The sequence below is a fragment of the Vipera berus genome, assembly GCF_964194415.1.
Source record: "Vipera berus genome assembly, chromosome: 3".
Lineage (NCBI taxonomy): Eukaryota > Metazoa > Chordata > Lepidosauria > Squamata > Viperidae > Vipera > Vipera berus.
The window spans coordinates 34,008,342-34,034,687 of NC_138204.1; the positions used below are offsets into that span (position 1 = coordinate 34,008,342).

A 26,346-nucleotide genomic window follows, 5' to 3' on the forward strand; every position below is an offset into this window, starting at 1 on the left:
ACAATACGATGGCTATTTATTTTTAATAGTTTTTAAAATTTGTTCTCTTTGATATATTAAAATGTACATAAATGTTCTTGCTAGTCTTTTAAGGACCTGCAAATCATACCAAGCCTATAATATAACTGACTCAGTATTTCTAATCTAAGAATTGCTCCTGAGTCCATTAAGTCTTTTGGTTTGGTAATTCATCTAGTGTAGTGTGTGTTGTTGTTTTTACTTATTTAAATATACTCTTCACTGACAACACTGGCTGATACCTGGAAAGCTAATTATAGTATGATGCCTGAGTACAGAGGTCCCCAACCTTTGGGGCACCAGGGACCGGTTCCATAAAGAAAGGCTTTTCCGGGGACCGGAGAGTGCATGGTTTTGTGTTCTGCCCGCATCCCACGGATGGGGCTTTGCTTGTTTGTGCGGACCGGTTGCTGGCATGCTGCGGCGCGGTACCATTCCACGGACCGGGGGCTGGGGACCCCTGCCTTAGTGTATACATAAGATTTTCTCCTTACTGAACATCACTGGAATAGTATTAGAACTAGAAGTAAATATTCTATTCAGTAGAAATACTAACAGTAAAACGTGCCAGTTTTGTGTCTTTCAAAAGATACAATAATGTTACTAGGCTTCACATTAAAACTGTATATGCACTGAGCCTAATCATTACCATAATAGGTAAAACTATATAGGAATGAATACTTTGAAGTGTTGTCTTGTGGCTCAGCAGCTGTCCACCATTTAAAAAAAACTTGATAAGATGCATGTATTAATTAACTCAGAAGATATTTTTCAGGGGAAAAACTAAAAGATAGAATTCTTAAAAAGGTAAAGGTTCCCCCGCACATGCGTGCTAGTCGTTTCCAACTCTAGGGACCAGTGCTCATCTCCGTTTCAAAGCCGAAGAGCCAGCGCTTGTCCGAGGATGTCTCCGTGGTCATGTGGCCGGCATGAATAGACACCAAAGGCGCACAGAACGCTGTTACCTTCCCACCGTAGTGGTCCCTATTTTTCTACTTGCATTTTTACGTGCTTTCGAACTGCTAGGTTGGCAGAAGCTGGGACAAGTAACAGGCGCTCACTCTGTTACGCGGCACTCGGGATTCGACACACTTGGATTCCTATTACAGCTGCAAGCTAAAGGACATCAGGAGAAAACAAGCTACAGTACTTCTCAGCACCAAAAATAGTACCAGAATCCTGCTAAATGAGAAATTTTCTCATCTTTCCCTTTACCGCCACATATTACAAACAGCCACATATTACAAACACATTTGTAGCCCTTAAAGTTGCTTACACATATATTGTTCAGATACTTTTGGAACAACAGTTGATTAAGAGCAGGAAATAATGTACTGACATCAAATGATGTATTTTATGCGCTTGAGATTGTTAAACTGTAATTTGCCGACTGCTAATTGAGACTTCAGGTGCAGTGCCTCAGACAGAAAGTCTATACAGAGAATGGTAAGGACAGCCAAGATCATAGGAAGCTCGCTCCCTGGTCAGGATGCTGCTTATAAGCACTATGTGCTTAGAACTCAAAGCATTGTTAGAGACCCCAGATATCCACTTTACAGTCTGTTTCTGTTGCTCCCCTCTGGGAGGAGGTTTCGAAGTATTTCTAGCAGGACTACCCGATTCTGTAATAGCTTTGTTCCCTGTGCCATCTCTCTGGTAAACTCGCAAGATTCGTTTTTCTCGCCATGCACATGTATACACAACCCGAGGTAAACTGTTGTTTCTCTGTGTTATATACAGTGGGACAAAAAAGTATTTAGTCAGCCACCAATTGTGCAAGTTCTCCCACTTAAAAAGATGAGAGAGGCCTGTAATTTTCATCATAGGTATACCTCAACTATGAGAGACAAAATGGGGGGAAAGAATCCAGGAAATCACATTGTAGGATTTCTAACAAATTTATTTGCAAATTATGGTGGAAAATAAATATTTGGTCAATAACAAAAGTTCATCTCAATACTTTGTTATATACACTTTGTTGGCAATGACAGAGGTCAAATGTTTTCTGTAAGTCTTCACAAGGTTTGCACACACTGTTGCTGGTATTTTGGCCCATTCCTCCATGCAAATCTCTAGAGCAGTGATGTTTTGGGGCTGTCACTGGGCAACATGGACTTTCAACTCCCTCCAAAGGTTTTCTATGGGGTTGAGATCTGGAGACTGGCTAGGCCACTCCAGGACCTTGAAATGCTTCTTACGAAGCCACTCCTTCGTTGCCCGGGCGGTGTGTTTGGGATCATTGTCATGCTGAAAGACCCAGCCACGTTTCATCTTCAATGCCCTTGCTGATGGAAGGAGGTTGTCACTCAAAATCTCACGACACATGGCCCCATTCATTCTTTCCTTTACACGGATCAGTCGTCCTGGTCCCTTTGCAGAAAAACAGCCCCAAAGCATGATGTTTCCACCCCCATGCTTCACAGTAGGTATGGTGTTCTTTGGATGCAACTCAGCATTCTTTCTCCTCCAAACACGACGAGTTGAGTTTTTACCAAAAAGTTGTACTTTGGTTTCATCAGACCATATGACATTCTCCCAATCCTGTTCTGGATCATCCAAATGCTCTCTAGCAAACTTCAGACGGGCCCGGACATGTACTGGCTTAAGCAGGGGAACACGTCTGGTACTGCAGGATTTGAGTCCCTGGCGGCGTAGTGTGTTACTGATGGTAGCCTTTGTTACTTTGGTCCCAGCTCTCTGCGGGTCATTCACTAGGTCCCCCCGTGTGGTTCTGGGATTTTTGCTCTGTTCTTGTGATCATTTTGACCCGAGGCGAGATCTTGCGTGGAGCCCCAGAACGAGGGAGATTATCAGTGGTCTTGTATGTCTTCCATTTTCTAATAATTGCTCCCACAGTTGATTTCTTCACACCAAGCTGCTTGCCTATTGCAAATTCAGTCTTCCCAGCATGGTGCAGGTCTACAATTTTGTTTCTGGTGTCCTTCGACAGGTCTTTGGTCTTGGCCATAGTGGAGTTTGGAGTGTGACTGTTTGAGGTTGTGGACTGGTGTCTTTTATACTGATAACAAGTTCAACCAGGTGCCATTCATACAGGTAACGAGTGGAGGACAGAGGAGCCTCTTAAAGAAGAAGTTACAGGTCTGTGAGAGCCAGAAATCTTGCTTGCTTGTAGGTGACCAAATACTTATTTTACCGAGGAACGTATGAATTAATTCATTAGAAATCCTACAATGTGATTTCCTGGATTCTTTCCCCCCATTTTGTCTCTCATAGTTGAGGTATACCTATGATGAAAATTACAGGCCTCTCTCATCTTTTTAAGTGGGAGAACTTGCACTATTGGTGGCTGACTAAATACTTTTTTGTCCCACTGTAATATGTGGATATATGCATAATTCTGTATTTATTTTTGTCATTTTTATGTAGTGTATACTGAAGATGGTGACATTTTGAGAGCTGAATGCAACGAAATTTCATTTTAATGTATGCCGATTAATATACAAAGTGACAATAAAATTATTATTCTATTCTATTCTATTTTCTCAATATGAAAATGAAATGTGCCTGATATAGTAGATTCCTTTGATGTTTCCACAAGAGATACTGTTCTTCTGAATCAGCATGTATCTGTAATATCTACCCAGTAGCTTTTTCCTAACAATACAAACATTGTGCTATGTTTTCTCCTGCAGGAAAAAAAAACTTTTATCAGAAACGTGAGGGGGTTGTATCCCTGCTTGCAAAATATTATAGCATTTGCGTTTTTGAAACAAAATACAAAGTAGTGGAGCTTTGGTTAATTTAGCAAGACAATATCTATTCACATATTTCCTGGCAAATATTTTAGTACCATGAAATATGTGAAAGGCTAGGGCAAAAGCTTTTCAACCAAGGTACCCCAAATAGGCTAACTGAACAGAATGCATCTAAAATCCAGATCCCATGACTTCCATGACATTGAAATTTACCAATTTTATATAAAAAATTATGACATAAAATTATCAGAAAGCATTTTATGAATAATACAAAATGTTGTAAAACATTTCCTATAGTCAACTCCTGATGTTTGACTGTGTTATACAGTTCAAAATGGATTACTTTCAAGGCAGATATATCTCTGAATATCTCTTTTAAAGTACACTAGAACAGGGATTTTCAACCTTTTCACTCATTGTACCACTTTTAGGATATGGCAACATCCGAGTACCACCAGTCGCCTAGCAAGGTGTCAAAAACTTGATGATCAAAAAAAAAGGAAAAAAGTGATGAAGTACAGGTAGTCCTCAACTTACAACAGTTCGCTTAGTGACTGTTCAAAGTTACAATGGCACTGAAAAAGTACCCCCCAAGCCACAGCCGAGCCCGCCCGGTGGTGTTGTTCCTCCTGTCCGAGGTTTTCATTGTTGTGAGCACTTCTGTTGAGGATTGGCAGTGGGGGTGGGGCAGGGGGTGTTTGGTTTTTATTCCCCCCGTCTGCTGGGTGGTTGCAGCAGGTTTTGGTCACTTCTCATGACCCTGGGACACTGTGACCATCATAAATATGAATCAGTTGCCAAGCATCTGAATGTAAATCACAAGACCCTGGGGATGCTGCAACATTCCAGCTGATTGGCGCTTCTTCTGGGCTCAGCAGAAGTGCAAGGATCCGCGTCAAGCTCCAGCTGGAGCCTGGCACTGATCCTGGTGCTTCCGCTGTGCAGTGCTGCCACCAGTTCAGCTCATTTCCCCCCGCCCCGCTACTTCTCCCAGGATGGTCGTGTACCACCTGCCAGGTGCCAATGTACCACAGGTGGTACCCGTACCACTGGTTGAAAAGCCCTGCACTAGAAGTTCTGTCCTTGTTGAAGGCATTGAGGAATCTGGTAAGGAAATCTCTGAAATGATGACTCAATGGGTCATGGATTGCCCATAATACACGAATCATATTGCAGAGATACTGTAGCTAAAGCAGTGAGAGTGAGTTTATGATTCCTTTAGAAGAATCCATAATACTTCAATAATATGGAATACAATGTGATCTTTTAGAAACAGGATCAATATTCCCACTTTTGAAAGTCAGCAAGCTTTCAATTTCAGAATCTGAAATTCAAGCTCCTTATGTTTCCAGTGATTTTTAGTTTCTGATAGCTTGCAGAGATACCAATATCATCAAAGGCTACTTTTTTTTCTGAGGGAGACTTGAAGGGATAAAATTATTTTTGGTTGCCAACCATTACTTTTGCCTTTGCAAAGTTATTTCCTCCAAGACGTGCTGTTTCTTAGCTCCTCTAACACATCTTCTCTGCTTCCCTATATGTTAAACTGGATTGTGAAAAATATATATGCATCTTAAACTGCAGTGTTAGTTAGCCTGATCAAGCTGGCTACAATCATTCAGCTGAAAGCCTTTACTGTATTGTGTGATAAATATAAGGAATGTTGCTTAGACTATTCAAAGCAAATAAAATACTTGTACATCCGCGTTAATGTTAAGAAAGGATCAGTATTTCATGGAAAACAGCACTAAACAATAAATTACTCATTGCTAAAACTGAACTCTCAACTCCAAGAGACAGCAAGTAATCTGAAAATAACGCTTCATGTTTCTGATCTCTCAACAGGTTAACCTAAGGTATATTAATTTGTATTTGTGTTCTCCAGATATATATATATGAGATGGCTGAGATTTATTTACAATACTAGCAAATAAGTTTCTTTTTCGAGATTTGTATTAATCACAGAACTTTACTAGGAATTTTGGCCAAGTCCTAGTGGAAAACATTCTATTCCTACTGCCATGACATTGTCTGTCTGTGTTTTATGCCAGATATGGGAAAATATATAATTTGAAACATTTAAAGCAAGTAATTATATATCTCCATACTTATCCTGAATTTTGTGAGGAAAATTATAGAGAAGCTAATGTAAATATAACTACACAGAATGGTCATTGCTTGTGTAAACATTCAACAAAAATATAGAAGAGTTTGTTTAGTAAGACATGCATTTTCTTGCTTTGCATAAACGTAGACCAATATTAACTATGCAGAAAGAATCTCGTGTCTCTTACAGCAGGGGTCCCCAACCCACGGTCCGTGGACCAGCACTGGTCTGTGGCATGCCAGCAACTGGTCGCACAAACAAGCAAAGCCTCATCCATGGGATGCAGGCAGCATACAAAACAACACACCGTCCGATCCACGGAAAAGCTCTCTCAATGGAACCGGTCCCTGGTCCCAAAAAGGCCTCTGTCTTACAGCAAACTCTTTTGGACATAATTCCTATGTGCAGTTGGTTTTTATTCAATAAAGGAAAAATCATATCAAAGAGAATATAAAATAGAATCCATTATCAATGTCCAAAGCGGGGCAAATATACACTAATTCCTGATGTCAATATATTTGTACCTCACAGAGTAAAGATACTCAGAACTGTTGTCTTGAAGCTGCAAGTTAATGTGTAGAATTATCCATATAAAAGTATGTCTGTTTAAATAATTGATGCAAGATGGCCCACCCAACAATAAAAAGCTGAGATTAACCTCCACATTTTCAAGGAATGTAATAATTTTCTGTAATACATAACATTAATATTGATTCCAAAATGGAATTGATAGTTGAGATTCTAAAAAGCAGAAATTATCCACCACTTTGATATCTTCATTATCAATGCTATGGCTAGCTCCTGGTCCTGTTAGTCTTTTTAAATACTTAATTTGAGCCCTGTTTTTTTCCTCTGTGCTTGATTTTAATTATCCAAGCTTGCAGATTATTTGCATTTTCAGCTAACAGTGTCATCAACATGATATGGATTATTAATGGTTCTTCCTCCAATTTCACAACTATATTCATCTTCTCCAATCCAGCTTCCTTCAATATATATTCCACACACAGACAGAATAAACTGAAACAGTGAAGGGGGGGAACATAAATTTAATAAATACAGGTAGTCTTCGACTTATAATCAGTCACTTCACAGCCAAAGTTATGATGGACCCCCCAAAAACTTATGATCCACTCCTGCAAGTCATTACTTCTGCAGCATCCATGTTCATTCAGCCTTAAGATAAACTGCAGGAACACTGCAGTGTGTCTCACCTATCTTCCCTCCCTCCCATCAGGTTCCAGCAAGCATTTCCCTCCCCCAATGGCTGCCTACTGGTCTTACGCCTGATTCCGACTTTCTTCTTCTGCTTTAGCTTAACTTAAAACCTGGGATATAAGCAGTTAATAATCTGCTCCACAGTCAACAACTGAGCCAACCTGTACTGTTTACTGTTATAACACTATTATTTTACCAACAATACAAACTGATTTCTGTGTACATCTTCTTGTGATATCCATGTATACAGGTATTGTTTCAGTTGCTTGAAGACTGTTAGCAATGAAGAAATTGTTAACCTATTCTCCTGCTTCATTTCAGATCCCTAAAGAAGATAAGACAACTAACAGTACATTTTCTTTCTTACTTTCTGAGGGAGATGGGTGGATTAAGAAGTTTGAAATATAAGTATTTTTCCCCAACTTTAGCATTCCAATCTTTAATCACAAATAGCACATCTTGCTTGAAAGTTCTGTCAGTTGTAAACTGACTTTGATAACTAAACTCATCAACCTTTCTTCTGCATCACTGGTTGGAACATATACTTGGATGATCATCATATTAAATATGACAACAAAGTCTAAGTGATATTATTTGATCATTAATTGTATTGTAGCCAAATATTGTTTTTGTCATACCTGTCCTAACTTTAGCAACAAAATTCATCTTTGTTTTTCGTGTCCTGAGAAGTAAACACAGATTTTCCTAAACACTCTAATTTTATGACTGAAAGTGTCCAGTTCCATTCCATCTCAATTTACCAATGCCAAAGACATCAATGTGCATAGATTCATTTCATCTTTCTGTACTGTTCATTCTTCTCATGTACCCAATCTAATTCTGTTTTGCAGCTTTGGGTTTTCGTTTTCTATATGGCAACCTCAGCAAGAACACCTTCTGAAAGCTTTAATGTAGCCACATCATAAGCGCTATTAGTACCCTGAAAGATCCTCACCCTTCCTCAGTAGTATGTTGAGTGCCGTATGTTCTAAGGAGCCCATCATCCAGGACTATATCATGAATCATTTAATATTTTCTATCCGTGTTACTTTCTTGGTAAAATACAGGACTGGTTTACCATTGCCTTCCCTCACAAAGTCTGAAATTATGCCTTTGCTGTTATCATTAAAGCAATTATCCATTTCTAAAATCTTTTGGTATTGCTGCTGCCAAATGTAGGTGCCTGTCTGCTTTAGCTGGGCAGCTACCGCTAGATGACCTTCATGCTTGGAGTGATCCCTGCTGGGGTAAATATACTTTTAGTATATACACCCATCATTTTTTATTGATCCCTCCCAAGTATATTCCACCACAGTAAGATAGCACAGCAGGACTTGAAAGGGAATGAATCAAATATATTCATATATTTTATATTGCAACCATCTCGGAAGTAGATGGATGTTACTTAGTAAAATATTAGCAAACATTAATAGCAAACATTAATCTTTATATACTACAAAAAGGTCATACATTTTAAAAGTATCTATTGCCATAAAAGATCCCAGCACATGTAAAAAGCTAGAGCAAAAAAGAGAGTTATAATCTTTCTTCATGATATACTAAAGGAAAAAAGAGTTGAATGTTGTTTGTGGTGAAGTTCATAGATTTCCAAGGACCTCAGAAACAATATGAGACGTAGGGACTAGGAAAGCTGGGAGCAGAGAGAAGAGACCTAGGGGAGGGAGGGGGAGAGAAAGACATGGGAAAGAAAGCAAGGAAGGAGAAATGAAATAGTATGGGATAGGGGGAAAAATCAAATAAATAAATTCCAAAATATTCATGTATGCAACTATGCATGTACATATAAGGGGGGAGGGATTTGTGATATTTTGTATTTTGGGATTTAATCATTTTCTGACAGAATCCAGCATATTTTCAAAATTTCAGTTATGTACATGGCCTTTAAAAATGACGTACTTATGATCTATGTATTCTTATTCACAATCAGTACTGGCCACTGTATTCTAGAAGCAAAGAACAGTATATTGAGTAAGAACTGTACAGATATACACTAGATTGTATTTAATTCCTATTCTTACAAAGTTATCTGCTTTTTTTTCCTAAGCCAAGACTGAGGCTGGAAATTTCATAAAATTATTTTACATAGTAATTAGATTTACTGCTAACTTATCACATTTATATAAAACTATCAATATTTTCAGAATCTCAAAATGTATTTTGTATTCTCAATATAGGTCTACCAGAATGTTTAGAGAAAAAAGTATCTACATTGAAAGAATTCATGAGCATAAGCAGCCATTAATAGATGGGCTTACATAGGGAAATTTAATTTCTAAACAAATAAAATCTCAAGTATTCACTTCCTTTCACAAAAGGAGAAAAGCTTCATAAGCAATGGGCCATGGAAGATCAGTTTTCTGCCCAGGCCCTAAAGAATATGACTGAATCTTGCTTCAACTGAAATGGAAGAGCTTGGTTAGTGTGTTTTAAAATTTGATTGAAGGCAAACCAGGCTCAGCACCAAATGAAAAGATGGTGAGCTGGAGCATGACTGAAGCAAAGGGAGTTCCATCAGAACTCTTTCCCAAAATACTAAACTGGGTGAAGAGGACAATGTCCTTTTCTTGTTCTCACCCTTCCTGAACTGCAGTAAGGTGAACAGATTCTAAATATTATAACTTGTACAATGAATCATATCCTTATATTGAGACAAAGAAAGATTCGGCCAATTTTTAAAATAACATTTAGAAGTTTTTGATCAAGAATTTTAACTGAATTTTAACAAGTTGTTTCTGAAGGAAGAACTGCCGACTATAGAAGAATGGACTTTAAAAGTTTCCAATTTGGCGGAAATGGCAAAGATTTCAGCGTATTTGAAAGACCAATCGCAACAGAGATATATTGTGGAGTGGAGAAGATGGATTGATTATATCCAGAATAAATATGGGACTAAAAAGTTTCACTTAGCATTTGAATAAGTAGTGGATTTATATGATGTATAACTAGCTTGTAGTTATTTTATTAAGAGTTAAAGTGCGATAGAATTTAATATTTTATTGTTGTTTGCATATTTTAGATTATGTTTGTTTGTATTTTTATACCCTGTATTTAGCTCTGGGAAGTCGGGGAGGGGGGAGGGGAGGGGAGAGTTGGGGAGGTTTGGGGAGAGGGCAGGGGGAGGGGTTTTGTATTTAAAAATGTACTGTAAAACTTTTCAATAAAAAAGTTGTTTCTTCCATATAACTGGCATCTTTCCAGTATTAAGTATGGTGGGCTGGCTGTATTAATGGCTGCTGCTTTGTAATTTTAGTCCAGCAGATTGGAAACTATTCAAAAAAGTTACATGCATAAGCTCATAAAGTATTCAGATGACTTGGCATTGGGCCCTGTCATTCATCTTGCAAGTTGCAATGTGAATAAGACAGTAAGAAAAACAACTGAATTTTATAAATAGATTTTTTTTTGCTGAACAAGCTGCTTGTGTAATTAAACCATCCAACTCTTGGCACAGCTGCAAACTATTTAGACCATTATAGTTCATGTTACACATTATAGTGTGTATTCTGCACAAGACAGGGCAAATACAAGGCCCATCTGCTATCTCAATTAGGAATGAGAATTAGGTATCTATAGAAACAAACAGGTATTTGGGAGGATGACATAGAGTAAATATCTTTCAGAATAGGAAGAAATACTGCAATTCTGAATTTTTTTTTGATGCAATCTAACTCAGTTGTGAACATTGATTAATTGAAAGATAATTAATTTAAAAGGAAGACAGAAACTGGTACTCTGTTCAGCAATGTTAATGCAAGAGGAAGCCCAAAGGGAAAATCTGCAGCCACCTTAGGAAAAAAAATCAGCTCAGAGATATTGTTGATTTAAGATTTTTGTAGGAATTAAGGTTATAGCCATGGCCACAGCATAGGTCTTTAAGTAGGGACTTTACTCAGTTCCGTGGTGTTTCAGAATTAAAGCGAATAATGTGGCTTGGAGCACATGCAAACAGGTACTACATGTGTGTACACAAGTTTTTAAGTAAACTTATCTTGTCCTGGGATCATGTTGCACCTTTAGAGGGCAACCATCCCAGCAACAGCCACAGTTGCTTTAAGGAGTTGCCAACAAGTATTATGTGATCAAAGCACATTTTTTTCTTCAGTTCCAAAAGGTCGCATCTTTCTCATCTTTATCACATTTAGAACTTTCAGAACTTTATCTTGCAGAGTTAAACAAATACAGCATAAGCAAATACAGCATAAGCAATGGGCAAGTGTTAATATTAGCAGAGCTGAATCACCTATACCAGCCATCTCCAAGTTGGTACTCTTTAAATATAGTGGGATTACAATTTATCAGGGTACAATCTATTTGCTGATTATCAGAAATAGAGGTAGTATCATTGCATCCTCTCTGACTGAATTATACAAAGGATTCTCTACAGGACTAAGATGATAGAGAACAATTTCACCATTTTGCCTTCTGGTAAGTGTTTCATTATAATAGTCATTTTAAGAAACTGTTCATAAAATGCTAGATTCAAAATTAATCCACCATATCTTTGTTAGCTTCCAAACCTAGACTCAGCCAGGTACTGCCAGATAAAAAAAATTACATTAGATTTAATTATGTTGAATAAGTGATGCTGTTTGTGCCATGGAGATTGTTACTGGTCTGCACCTAATTTCTTTCTGGAACTACCAGAGGACTGGAAGAGAACTGATGTAGTTCCCATCTTCAAAAAAGGGGGAAAAATAGATCCAGGAAACTACAGACCTATCAGCCTGACCTCAATACCTGGGAAGATTCTGGAAAAGATAATCAAACAACAAATCAGTGAACACCTTGATGCAAACAAAGTCATCACTAAAAGCCAACATGGGTTTGTCAAAAACAGATCATGCCAGACAAATCTTATTACATTCTTTGACTAAGTGACAAAATTAGTGGACCAAAGGAATGCTGTAGATATAATTTACTTGGACTTCAGTAAGGCATTTGATAAAGTAGATCACAACTTACTACTTGATGAGATAGAAAAATGTGGGTTAGATAGCATCACCACCAGATGGATTCGTATCTGGCTGACAGGCCGTACTCAGCGTGTGGTCCTCAATGGAACTGCATCTACATGGAAGGAAGTGTGTAATGGGGTGCCCCAGGGCTCTGTTCTGGGCCCAGTGCTCTTCAACATCTTCATCAACAATTTGGATGAGGGGACAGATGGGGAATTCATCAAATTTGCAGACAACACCAAGCTGGCAGGAATAGCCAATACTCCAGAAGATAGGCTTAAGATACAGGAGGATCTGGACAGACTCGAACACTGGGCGCTATCTAACAAATTGAAATTCAATGGTGAAAAAAGTAAGGTTCTATATTTAGGCAGGAAAACTCAAATGCACATGTATAGTATAGGTGGTACCTTGCTCAATAGTAGTAACTGTGAGAGGGATCTCAGAGTCCTAGTAGACAATCACTTCAATATGAGCCAGCAGTATGCTGGAGCTGCCAAAAAAGCTAACACAGTGCTAGGCTGCATTAACAGAGGGATAGAATCAAGATCACGTGAAGTACTAATACCACTTTACAATGCCTTGGTAAGGCCACACCTGGAATACTGCATCCAGTTTTGGTCACCACGATGTAAAAAAGATGTTGAGACTCTAGAAAGAGTACAGAGAAGGGCAACAAAGATGATTGGGGGACTGGAGGGTAAAACATATAGGGAACGATTGCTGGAATTGGGTATGTGTAGTTTAATGAAGAGAAGGACGAGGGGGGACATGATAGCAGTGTTCCAATATCTCAGGGTCTGCCACAAAGAAGAGGGAGTCAAGCTATTCTCCAAAGCACCTGAAAGCAGGACAAGAAGCAACAGATGGAAACTAGTCAAGGAGAGAATCAACCTAGAACTAAGGAGAAACTTTCTGACAGTTAGAACAATTAACCAATGAAACAACTTGCCTCCAGAAGTGGTGAATGCTCCAACACTGGAAGTTTTTAAGAAGAGACTGGACAGCCATTTGTATGAAATGGTATATAGGGTTTCCTGCCTGAGCAGGGGGTTGGAGTAGATGACCTCCAAGGTCCCTTCCTCCTCCTCCTCCTCCTCCTCCTCCTCCTTCTTCTTCTTCTTCTTCTTCCTCCTCCTCCTCCTCCTCCTTCTTCTTATATTATACTTTTTAGTTTTATGTAAAAAGTCATTCTTCATGAATAAAGTTCTGTGATACCATCTTCATTGTCTCAGTTAAAATAATTGTATATAACTTATACAGTAACGAATAAACATTACTGTGTAAGTCATATATACTATCATTATTCAGTAATAATATTGGTGTTATGGTTCCGACAGATGAAACTCTTCAAAAACTTCGAGGCATTACTTACCTTAAAGAATCTTTATTCGAGTAGCATGGCATCGGCATGTACATGGTCGATGCCAAAATCTGAATTCCCTTCCCCTTAGCACATAGTATCAAGCACAATTCCCTCCTCTAATTAACAGTCATAAATCATATTCTCCAATTAGTTTGAAATGCAGGCTTTCCCTCCAGTTCTCCAACCCATTTCTTATCATCTCTTATTTCAAACAGCCTTGAATCATGCAGTACTACGATATTGTTATGTCTAACTAATTCCCATACACATTCTTCCTCCTCCCCACCCCCCACTATCATCTAATTCTAACTCTAAGAGTAACACACAAGTTAAAGAAAAAGGCTGCGTCTCCATATGTTGTCAAAGCAAGAACATTCGTGTTAGCAGCATTGACAATTGGGCAATATTATTTTAATGAGGTCAAGTGTTGACTTTCTTTAAGTATTAATGCTATATTAGCCTCTATCCAACTATCCAGTCTTTCTTTCCAATCTGTAAAATAGAATTCATCATGTTTTACAATGATTATAACTCATCTTCAAAATGTTTATACCATAATAAGATAACATTGATAATAAAATGATATTTCCCAATATTGACCTTTTTTATGGTTTCACAAACTTCCCTTATTCTAACTCAGACATGTCAAACACAAGGCCCGGAGGCCGGATTTGGCCTGTGAAGTGGTTTCATGTGGCCCGCGAAGCCATCCTGGAAACAGTGAGGGAACGGCCCCCGCTGCCTTGGCCCTGGCCCAGAGACCCTCCTTCTGCCAGAGACCCTCAGATCTGTCCCACTCCTGCCCAGGCCCCCATAGGCACCCTTGATGCGAATGATGTAGAGCTGGCCATGCCCACCCAGTAGGCCATACACACTCTAGCCACGCCCACCCAGTAGGCCATGCCCACCCTGGCCATACCCACCCAGCCCCTTGAGGGCAACCACAATGCTGATGCGGCCCTCAATGAAATTGAGTTTGACACCCCTGTTGTAACTGGTCCATTCATTAATTATTTCTGTTTTTCTATGAATTTTGGTAAATTTTGTTTCTTTAAGTATTCATCAACCTTTCTTATCCTTTATATAATTTAGGGAAGATTGATGAAATATTTTAAAAATATTTTTAGATTATGTATTACAATTATTTCCATCTTGTAATTTCAATATCATTTTTGTCATTTTAGTATCATTTTTATCACTTCATACACATCCACTGTATCATCAGTCAATATCAGTTCTGTTTTGCAGTTGAGGGTTTATATACAAACCAACTCCATTTCTCTTTGTAACTCCCAGTGAAATAAATTCATCACGTAAATTTTTGCAGACCAAATATTTTATATTCTTTTTTCTAATATATGTTTCTTGAAGATAAATTACGTTGTTTCATTTTTTTAAAATAATGAAATAATTGTCATCTTTTTTGAGGAGCATTTGCTCCATCCACATTTATGTAGAAAAGTCAGTATCTATAGCCCCAGAGTGGTGGTTGCTCTCAGTTTCTTGCAGCTATTTAGGATCCAAAGTGCTGGGGTCCTTTGTCACTTTCTCCAGTTACCATTTAAACTTTCCTAAATATTTTCTTGCTTTTTGGACTGAATTCAATCTGAACCTTTGTTGTTTAAATATGAAAACCATGTCTTCAAATTTATCCCATCAAAATGGAATCTTTTTCTATTTGAAATCAGTTAAAAAGAAATAATTTTTGCTCACATAGTAGTCTTATCAGAATTTCTTTAAGTACGATTATATCTGCATTATTAATCTTCAGTCTGGTAGTGAAATGCTGCTGCAAAATATCTCTTGGTACATTTCTTAATTTTGCAAACTGCAAGTTAATTCTATAGATTTTGTCTATTTCTGCCTTCAAGTTTATCTTAATCCCATTCCAAAAAATTGACACTTTTTTCTAGTATCTTCTGGAACTGCTCTAAACTTCAGACAATATTCTTTTTTTCTCAATTCTACTAATGCCAAATTTTTAAGTCATTTTCCAACTCTGTTTATAATTTCTGTTTTACTTTTCATTAAATTGTTTAATATTCCCAGAAAAGTGTAATCTGTTTATTTTATTAATTCCAAGTAATGCCAAAAGCATTTTCACTAAAATATTTATCTTTCAGATTTATACTGTCTACTTTATCCATTTATAATTTTTAATGTAATTCAGAAAGAAGTCTAATTCAGCCAGTGGCTATTTTCTTTGTCCCACTGTTTTCAAAGACCTCTTTTCAACTATAAACTCATTGTATCCAAAAGCATTAAGAAAGTAAAGGTTTGGTCGAATTTAGCGTCCTTTTAAAAGCTATGGATTATGAGTGTTAATGTTTTCCCAAGCACTCTAGGTGCTCTACTCACAAGAAAACTGCAAGACTTCACAAGAAGCAACTATCCAGGCGGTGGACAATGTCTCAATCTCTCTTTTTATCTGGAAAGACTTATTGTCAAAAAATTGACAGTACTGGCCACCATTCACTACTGCAGAACCATCTCTACCGAGATGTCTGGTCTAGCAAAAAATCTCACTTGGAAGTCCTCAATGATTCAGAAGGCTTCTAAGGTCTTCTGGAACCTTGTGAGGCCACACCTAAAGGTAAAGGTAAAGGTTCCCCCGCACATGCGTGCTAGTCGTTTCCGATTCTAGGGGCCGGTGCTCATCTCCGTTTCAAAGCCGAAGAGCCAGCGCTTGTCCGAGGACGTCTCCGTGGTCATGTGGCCGGCATGACTAGACGCCAAAGGCGCACGGAACGCTGTTACCTTCCCACCGTAGTGGTCCCTATTTTTCTACTTGCATTTTTTACGTGCTTTCGAACTGCTAGGTTGGCAGAAGCTGGGACGAGTAACAGGCGCTCACTCTGCTACGCAGCACTCGGGATTCGACCCGCCAAACTGCCGACCTTCTGATCGACAAGCTCAGCGTCCTAACCCACTGAGCCACCGCGTCCTACTGTTCTCTAAATTGTGCACAAATTCTTGTATGCTTCAAAAACTTTTTGAAGTCTTCCAAAGCATCATGAGAACATCACTGTAGGGGGGGGGGTGGAGTAGTTGGGACTTTGCACTTTAGAACTGGAAGCCTGGCCTCAGTGTGGGACTTCAGGCAGCACTCCTCAGCAGCAGCACTGGGACTGAAGTAGAGGCCTGGGAGAAGTGGTGGCTGCTGAGGTTACAGAAGTCCTTGGGCTTCTACATTAGCCCCAACACTGCCCCCACCAGAGTGCTGTTGTGCAGGGTGGCCAGAGGGCAGAGATGGAGGGGAGAGTGTTGTGGGGGGAGTTGAAACACCCTTGCTGTTGTAAGTGGGGGGCTGCTAAGCACCCAAATTTTGATAATGCGATGAATGGCTATATCTTTGGGGACCAGGTATAAGTCAGTCATTCAATATCACGGAAACTCCAAATTGTTGCCAAAGTAATGGTCATTCAGTGAGAATTACCTATAAATTGGGCATGGATTTAATTCTTTTTAATTTTTGTATAGTGTTTCTTATGTATGCCCTGTGAACCGCCCTGAGTCCCACCAAGGAGAAGGGCGGTATATAAATCAAATAAACTATAAATCAAATAAACTATAACTATAAATAATTTTTCATTTCACGGCATATCGTGTTGATATTTTGCCAACAACCATTATTCTTTGAGAAAAAAATTTATATAAAGATTTGATAAAGTGCAAATTTCAAGATGTATGCATGTTCTAGAATGTTTAAGTACTATAAGAGTTTGGGAAAGGATGGCTTTGACAGCAGCAGGGATACTCTCTTTCCTTCTGTTAAAGAACACAGTTGTTCTGAGTTGGCATGCAGGTACAAACAATTCTTTTTTCAGATTTCAAAATACTAGTTTCAGTTTTGAGACTAGCTTCATAATTAGTTTCATCTTTTCCTCTCTATTTACCTAATCTTAGCTTATATCCCAACGAGACTTTTTATCCTTCAGAATGATGGTTGACTTTGTATCACAAGCAAAGGGAATATCAAAAGCAAAGGTTCATATACTTTTGCTACACAGAAAAATGTAGCTTTGGATAACTTTCCTCAATAAATAAATGAACAGATATACTATTTTTGACTCATTTAATTGGGTTCTTTTAACATTTCTAGAAGTGTGGAGAACAGATTCATATTTTATATCATATTTATTTGGAAATATTGAAAATTCAAAGGGTCCACAAATTTTTAAGCACATAGCCTTCACAGATTATCTACTAATACCCCGTCTTGCAACATTCACACTGCTCATCACTTCACTTTTAAAACCAAAACAACTGGCAGATTTTACTAAAATATAAATATCAACCAACTACTCTTAAATAGAGAAGTTTACATAACATTGTGTTGACATTCTCCAAAGCAGATCTTTTGAATTTCCATGTCACAAGATCTGGATTTTATGTATATTAGGGTGTACAATACAAAGGAAATACCTATAGTCATTATAGTTAGAAAAGAACAAAAGGTCAAGACTTCAGGAAACTGCAGCCAATGTTTAAATATTGTGGAAACTTCCTACTTTAAAGAAGAGAAGGACAAAAGAGGATTCTTTCGCTGAGGCAAACAAACAGAACTCTTTGATTACACTAGACTGCACTTGATCAACCATGGTTTAATCTCAGCATAGAGAATGAGACTAATGTAAAAATATTTTAATCTACCGAAAATCAATAGAATTAATGAGTCCCAACCATTGCTATTGCTATCTGAAGCCATTATTTTTATGGTGCACAATCCCATAATCCACAAGAATAGCCTGATAATCCATGAAGTACAAGTTACTCAAAAGAGTGTTAAACTACAAAGCTTCCAAAAAGTGTTAAAATAGCACATTAGTTATGAATCTGCAGGTCTAAAATAGTGGGTTTTGGAAGCAATTACCTTAAATTGGAGGCAATTACCACTGAGGTGGAGGTAACCCAGGGGTAATGGAGCAATTTGTAATTGTGAGACAAAGTTCCAGTTTGAGAATGCACCACAGAGACACTTGTGGGATATTTTGTGGATGATATTATTTGAAATGAAGTGGCTACTAGACAATTTGCAAGCGGTGGAAGCAGAGAATATTCCATTAATGACAGCCACAGTAAAGCATGGGGTTTTTTTTATCTTAAACACGAACATTTATCCCACAACCATTTTACAGTTTAGACTGCCTTGCTCCCAATGAGGCTCATAGCGGACTAGACATCTTTGAAGCAGTGGGGATATTATGCCAAGAACAGCAGCCAGAGAACAAACAGTGTAGTGGCTGGTGAAATCTCTCCAGACAAAGGACAGATTGTGAGACACTTGTACTTTGGACAGCTGCTCCTCATGAGTAACCTGCAGGAATAGAGGTTTCTGCAGTTGGCTCATGAATTGAGTGGCTGGGAGTCACAGGATCCCATGTAAGTTCACAGACATAACATGGTCTATATATGCATAAAGTTCAGCCATCCTCATTACTTAATTATATTTGGATTTAGTTATTCCAAAGAGATGCTATTTTTTTCTTTTGATGAAAGTGCCTTTGCATAAATTTGAATTAAATCAGACAGACTGAATCTTCATGGGAATGTTTTTCTGTTTACTATTTAAAAGTGCAAGCAATTGGAGGATTTTACAAAATATGATGCTTCATTGCTTTGGAGCAGTGGATAATGAAGGGGCTTGAAGTTATGGAGTACTATTAGAGATGAAAGTGTTAAAGGCACAAAAATAGAAAAGAAAAAAATGGGGAGAGATAGTTCACTTTTTCCTTTTCCTTGTTTGACTCACTTACTTTTGGATCTGAATGGCATCTATTAGAAAAGCAACAATAATGGAAAGGAGAAGGGGATCATTAGAGCTATTTGCAGAAAAATGAATGACATCAAATTTACTTCAGAAAGTATTTGAGAAATCGAGTAGTAAATTAAATCACTTGATACTAAGTTGAGTTTGTGGAGATGAAAAAAGAGGTTAGGAAGGAGAACTCTGTAAAACTAAATGTCTAGAGAAGTATAACAGATTACTGACAAAATGGAAATTTCAGAGAGCAAGATGCAAATTATAGACAGAAAGTATGAGATAATTTTGCTTCATTGGAATTGAGACAGAAGGAATTTTGTTCAAGATTTAGAACAATCCTTGAAAATTCAAAGATGAAATCAGAGAAAAGATTACTAAAACCATACTAATCTGTTTGAATTAGAAAGAGAACAGTGAAGCAGAAATCAATAAAATTTACAAAATAAATTCTATATTGGGCAGAACAAGAAATGCACAAGGGGAAAAATTGGAGGACGTTCAATGGAGGTGTCAAAAGAGACACAACACAGAGATACATGAATTTCAAAAAGATAATACTGAACTAGGTGCTGCATAGTTCTGACTTGATAATGGATTAAAAATTTAACATAAAGTATAAATGGAACATATGTTCCTCAAAAGTAAAAATATTTGAAACAAAAAAAGAAATTATTTGCTTACAAGTGACTCATATTAAAAAAAAGATACAAACTATTTGACTAATAAAAATTGAGTGAAGAATTTCTCAGCAAACACAAGTAAAGAGAGGAGGATTGGAATTGTTTTGAATATTCCGGTAACCTCAGGTGGATTAGTCTGTAGAAGAAAAAGAATAAACATATTTAAGTATGTACTTTTATATTGCATTTATTTCCAAACAGATGAGATCTAGCAAAAAGGGGGAGTCAAGCTATTCTCCAAAGCACCTGAAGGCAGGACAAGAAGCAACAGATGGAAACTAACCAAAGGGAGAAGCAACCTAGAACTAAGGAGAAATTTCTTGACAGTTAGAACAATTAATCAGTGGAACAACCTGCCATTAGAAGCTGTGAATGCTCCAACACTGGAAGTTTTTAAGAAGAGACTGGACAGCCATTTGTCTGAAATAGTATAGGGTTTCCTGCCTGAGCAGGGGGTTGGACTAGATGACCTCCAAGGTCCCTTCCAACATCATCATCATCATCATCTGAGGAAACGGCTCATCCTGATGGGATTATTCCACCCTGCCCATGCTGGTAGAAGGGGCGTGCTATGGACCCTGCCAACCAAGGAATTTTGGTTGGTAGGCTCCAGAAGAAGACCTTCCTCTGAGGTCAGAGCCGCTCCCACTCTTTTGCACTTCCGAAAAGCGATGAAGATATTGCTGTTCCAACCAGCCTGGTGCCCCAGTGGCGGTGTGGCACACTGGAGGTGGCTAATGGAATAGTAGAGAACATCCCACTCCTCCTTGTGCACACTTTGCTCCCACTGTCTCCATCCTGCTTGTTATTTTAATCAAATTTTTAAATTTAAGATCTTTATTGTATTAATGTTTTATACGTATTTTATTCACTGTGTGCAAACTACCTAAAGTCATCTCAGTGAGATTGGCAATATACAAGTTTGTTTGTTTGACTGATTAACTGATAAATAAATAGCCTCCATACAGACTAAATTAAAAATCAAGCAATGTCTGTAACAATGTAGTAATGTTAGTGGTAAGGGCCACTAACAGAAAGCTCACTTTTAATCTCAAACATAATACCATTCAAATAAAAACATGATTGATATTTTCAAATTCCAATTATCAATTGCTACATCATATCATCATTTACAGATTACTTGATTCAATTTTAGTATATGTGCTGCCGAAGCTGGTTCATATTCTAGATTTTAGGTTAATTTTAACTAGTAAAAATAAAGCTTTTAAGCATATTTTTCTATGCACCACTTTTTATTTATTTTTAGATGTTCTGAATATGTGAAAACTCTTTTCTTCTCTTTTTTTCTGCTGGTTAATGACCGTAATAATTTGAATTCAGTCTATAAACTAAAGTACAAGAACAGTTAATATCCATGTGGGAAAATTTACTGGAACTTATAGTGGATGAATAGTGGAGTAAAGGAGTCTAAGGACTGGAAGTTGTAGGACCTTTGAGAGAGTAACCATTTCAAACTAGGATTCACAATAATGCAGAGAAGGGTAACTGAACAAAGTCAGACTAGTATTATACATTTTAAGACAGGTGATTTCAACAAACTAAGTGAAAGAATAAGAAGGATTCCATGGATGGAAATTCTAGAGGAAAATATAGTCTAGGATGCTTGAGAAATTCTGAAAAAAGATATAATAAAGGTCCAACCAAAACCAACATCATATAGAAAGAAAAACAAGAAACATCTGATGATACCAGCATAATTGCACAAAGAGCTCTCTAATAAACTAAGGGAGAAAAAGAATAAGCATTAAAAATAGAAAGAATAGCTTATATCTAGAGCAGAATACCAGCAAAGAGCCCAAATCTGCAAGGACAAGTCAGGAAAGCTAAGGCTCAGAGTAAGCTAAAACTTGTAACATATGCCACAAATAACAAAAAAAAGTTTATTTCAATATGTAAGGAGAAAGAAATAAGTCAAGGAAATGGTTGGTCCACTAGTAGGAGAAGATGGCAAGAAGATGAAAGGCAGTGGGGTGGGGGGGGGGGAAATGGCTTAATTGCTTTTTTTGCAAAAAGAAAAAAAAACAGTCCAACATGTCAAAAGTAGCAACATGGGAGACAAAAGTGGAATGCAGGTCAAAAATAGGTAAGGAATTGGTTAGAGGACACCAAGCTGCTCTGAACAACTTCATGTCTTCTGGACCAGATGGTTTACACTCCAGGGTACTGAAGGAGTTGGGAGATGTGATCTTAGAACCATCAAATAACATGTTGGAGAGCTCCTGGAACACAGGGGAACTGTCAAAGGATTGAAAAAGAGAAGATGTGGTTTCAATCTTTAAAAAAAGGGGGGGGGGGTCAGTAAATCCAGAAAACTACAGACCAGTTAGTTTGACATCAATACCTGAGAAAATCCTGGGAAACTTCAGCCAGCAGTGGGTTTGTGAGCACTTAGAAATGAACAAAGTGATTACTAGAAGCCAGCATGGGTTTGCTGAGAACAGATTACACCAAACAAATCTTACTGACTTCTTTGATAAAGTGATTATGGGTAAGCCTTATGATCAGAATTTCCATTGGTTGTTAAGTGAGTCACACCCCATTTTATGACCTTTCTTGCCATGATTGTTAAGCGAATCATTGAGTTAAGTGAATCATGCAATCACTGAACAAATCCAGCTTCCTCCACTGACTTGCTTGTTGTAAATCAGCAACCTGAAAAGGTTACAAATGGCAATCATATGATTCCGGGATGCTGCAACTGTTATAAATACATGTTTGTTACCAAGTGCCCAAATTTTGATCACAGGACAATGGGGATACTGCAACATCTGTAAGAATGAGGATCAGTCATGAGTCACTTTTTTCAATACCAATTTAACTTTGAACAGTCACTAAATGGCTATTAAGTTGAGGACTATCTGAAAATTAGTGGACCAAGGAAATGTTGCAAGTATAATATACTTAGATTCTAGTAAGGCATTTGATTAAGTAGGCCACAGCCAACTTCTTGGTAAGATAGAACAATGCCCTGAGTCTTCGGAGAAGGGCGGGATATAAATGGAATTAAAATAAATAAAAAAAATAAAAATATCACTACCAGTTGGCTCACCAACTGCATTCTGTGTGTGGTCCTTAACTGAATTATATCTACATTGAAGGAACCATCGAGTGTGTTCCTTGAAATTCTGACATGGGCCCATTGCTCTTCAAATTTGTAGATTACAACAAACTGGTAGGAATAGCCAACACTCCAGAAGATAGGCTTAAGATTCTTGACAGACTTGAACATTGGTGTATCTAATAAAATGAAATTCAATGGTGAAAAAAGTAAGAATCTACATTTAGGCAAGAAAAAACAAATGTACAGGTATAGTATAGGTGGTACCTTGCTCAATAGTAGTAACTGTGAGAGGGATCTCAGAGTCCTAGTGGACAATCACTTAAATATGAGCCAGCAGTGTGCTGAAGCTGCCAAAAAAGCCAACACAGTGCTAGGCTGCATTAACAGAGGGATAGAATCAAGATCATGTGAAGTGTTAATACCACTTTACAATGCCTTGGTAAGGCCACACTTGGAATACTGCATCGAGTTTTGATCACCACGATGTAAAAAAGATGCTGAGACTCTAGAAAGAGTACAGAGAAGAGCAACAAAGATGGCTAAAACATATAAGGAACGGTTGCTGAATTGGGTATGTCTAGTTTAATGAAGAGAAGGACGAGGGATGATATGATAGCAGTGTTCCAATATCTCAGGGGTTGCCACAAAGAAGAGGGAGTCAAGCTATTCTGCAAAGCACCTGAAGGCAGGACAAGAAGCAATGTCTGGAAACTAACCAAAGAGAGAAGCAACCTAGAGCTAAGGAAAAATTTTCTGACAGATATAAGAATTAATCAGTGGAACAACCTGCCTCCAGAAGCTGTGAATGCTCCAACACTGGAAGTTTTTAAGAAGAGACTGGACAACCATTGTCTGAAATGATATCGGGTTTCCTTCCTGAGCAGAGGGTTAGACTAGAAGACCTCCAAGGTCCCTTCCAACTCTATTATTATTATTATTAGTAGTAGTAGTAGTAATAGTAGTAATAGTAGTAGTACTAGTGTTACATCTTCATAAATGACCTAGATAAGGGGGGTGAAGTGGTGCTCATCAAATTTGTGGACATTACAAAGCTGGGAGACATCACTAAGACTTTAGATGATGGACTCAAGATTCAGAAGAATTTTGACAGACTTGAGCATTTGGACCTAGCTACCAAAATGCAGTTTGATGGTAAGAAAAGTAAACTCCTGCACTAGGCAAAAACCCCCCCAAGGTGCACAGGTACTGGATAGACAGTATTGGCTTAAGAGTAGAGTCTATAAGAGGGATCTAAGTCTCCTCCACCACTTAAGTATGAGTCAGCAGTATACTGCAGCTACCAAAAAAGCCAACACAGTGCTGCATCAGTATCAAGATCAAGAGAAATGATAGTACTATATGAGGTACTGGTGAGGCCAGATTTGGAATGCTGTGTCCAATTCTGGTCACAATACAAATAAGATATTGAGACCCTAGAAAGAAGACAGAGAATAGCAACAAAGATAATAAAGGATCTGGAGATTAAGTTCCATGAAGAGCACCTAAAGGAATTAAGTATGCTTAACTTAAGAAAAAGAAGACTGAGTGGAGACTGAGAGGCGACTTGAAGGTATGGTTGGACAAGAAGCAATATTTAGAAGCTTGTCAGAGGGAGATCCAACCTGGAAATGAGGAGGAATTTGCTGACAGTGAAACAGCTTGCCCCAGAGTTGTTAGTACTTGAGTACTAAAAATCTCCTTGGGAGATTTTTCAAGAAACTATTGGACAACCATTTATCCAAAATGCTATGAGGGAATCCTGCCTTGCACAAGGACTAGACTAAAAGACCTCCATAGTTCCTTACAATCCTATGATGCTATAATTTTCCCATTTCACAAATATAATAGAATGTAAATGTTCAGATTAAAAAATAAGATATATTTATATAGTTTCAAAATGATGTACTTACAAATTTAGAAGTTTGATATATGAAAAGTCTCAAATTATCTACATCATTTTTGGCCCCCAAAGTGACTTATATTTTATATAATGGACTTGAAATTATCTCAGCACTTGACAGTCCCTAATCTGAATACGTAGTTAATGCTGCAGCCTTCCAGTTAGGTTTCCCCCCCCCCCATTTTTCATGTTTCCTGAAATATGAGGGCTAATCAAAGGCACAAAGAAATATCATGTTTTGTGCCCTTAATAAAAGGATGGAATATGCAGTAGGCCAAAATCCAACTAGAAATTCTCTTTCTCCGCTATGAAAGGGTCACTAATAATCATCCATTTATTATAATTAAATACAAACTATGCTCCAAAGAAATCTATGAAGGTATTATACATATATTCTAAAATATTCATTGCATTAATCAAAGACAAATTATGAAGAAAAAATTCTTCCTATAATGTACTTTAAACTGGAAATGAAGTGCAAAAGAACATTAAAGTATTTCTTACTGAGTATCTAAATCACAGCAATGCCTATGTAAATATTAATAGAAGTGACATTTAAAAATATATACTGTAGTCAATATCATCTAGCTATCAAACTCACAAACAAAAGCATTAATTAGCAAGACAAGAAGTAACTCTCCTGTAATATGGAAGAAGCAAAAATTTTATCTCTGTCACCAGGAGCAGAAATACTATTTATGATAATGCTCAAATGGTTTGAACAAACTGTACTGACCCAATTCACAGTAAACTTTGTCATAACCCACTGATTGTAAATCACAATGGTTCAGTTCACACGTTAAGGTAATATACATCGCGGTTAAGAAGAACATATCTTTATATCAATTTCTATATATCCAGCCTTATTGATTGAGGTCAAAGAGAAAACTTACACTGTTGTTCCACAAAGCTATATTCTGCAAACGCCACTTACTTTAAAGAAGGCCAAAGTGTATCTTTCTCCAAAAACAAACGCGCGAACATTAAGACCGTTAGAAAAAGGCAAAGGAAAGGGGTGAAGCAAACTACACCTCAGCTCGCACAGCTAAAGCCCCTAACTCACTTCTCCGTAACTTTCTCTTCCACCGCCATCTCACGTATTGTAGTTTGCCTCTTTAGCCTCGATTGAGCTCGAAGCCGAAAAACTCCTGGGAAACTCTCTGAGCCGTTTGCTAGTTGAAACCTTGCAAACGAAACGCCCGAAGTTGCTTCGATCTCTTTCCTTCCCCCTCCGAGGCTTTTCGGCCGCGCGCTGCTTGGGAAGAGGAGCGCGGAATGGCGGCGTCGGCGTCTCGAGATACTTTGGCGGCGCCTGGGGCCCAGCCCTGCGCCCCACCCAGCTCAACAGGTAAGAGGCAGACGGAGAGGGCACCCCCCCGCTCCTCCCTTGGCCCGAAATTATCGCTTCTCTCCCCAAACTACACTCACTTTTCCGCCGCCATATCTCCACTCAGGCCGCACTACCCGGACTTTTCTCCCTGCGCCCCTCAGGGTGAGCGAAGGCTCTCGGTCCCAAGCC

General features: G+C 38.1%; 1 protein-coding gene across 2 annotated transcripts in view; it reads right to left on the minus strand.

The window, feature by feature from the left end:
* Positions 1-26,346, minus strand: part of LOC308666033 (rho GTPase-activating protein 39-like) — a 73,736-nt gene extending 47,390 nt beyond the window's left edge. The window contains exon 1 of one of the 2 annotated variants that reach the window (XM_081324493.1): positions 26,256-26,346. In XM_081324493.1, coding sequence (XP_081180619.1) covers positions 26,256-26,269 — 14 coding nt within the window. In that variant the 5' untranslated portion in view covers positions 26,270-26,346. The remainder of the gene's footprint in view (positions 1-26,255) is intronic. The other variant, XM_081324494.1, reaches the window with a different exon arrangement.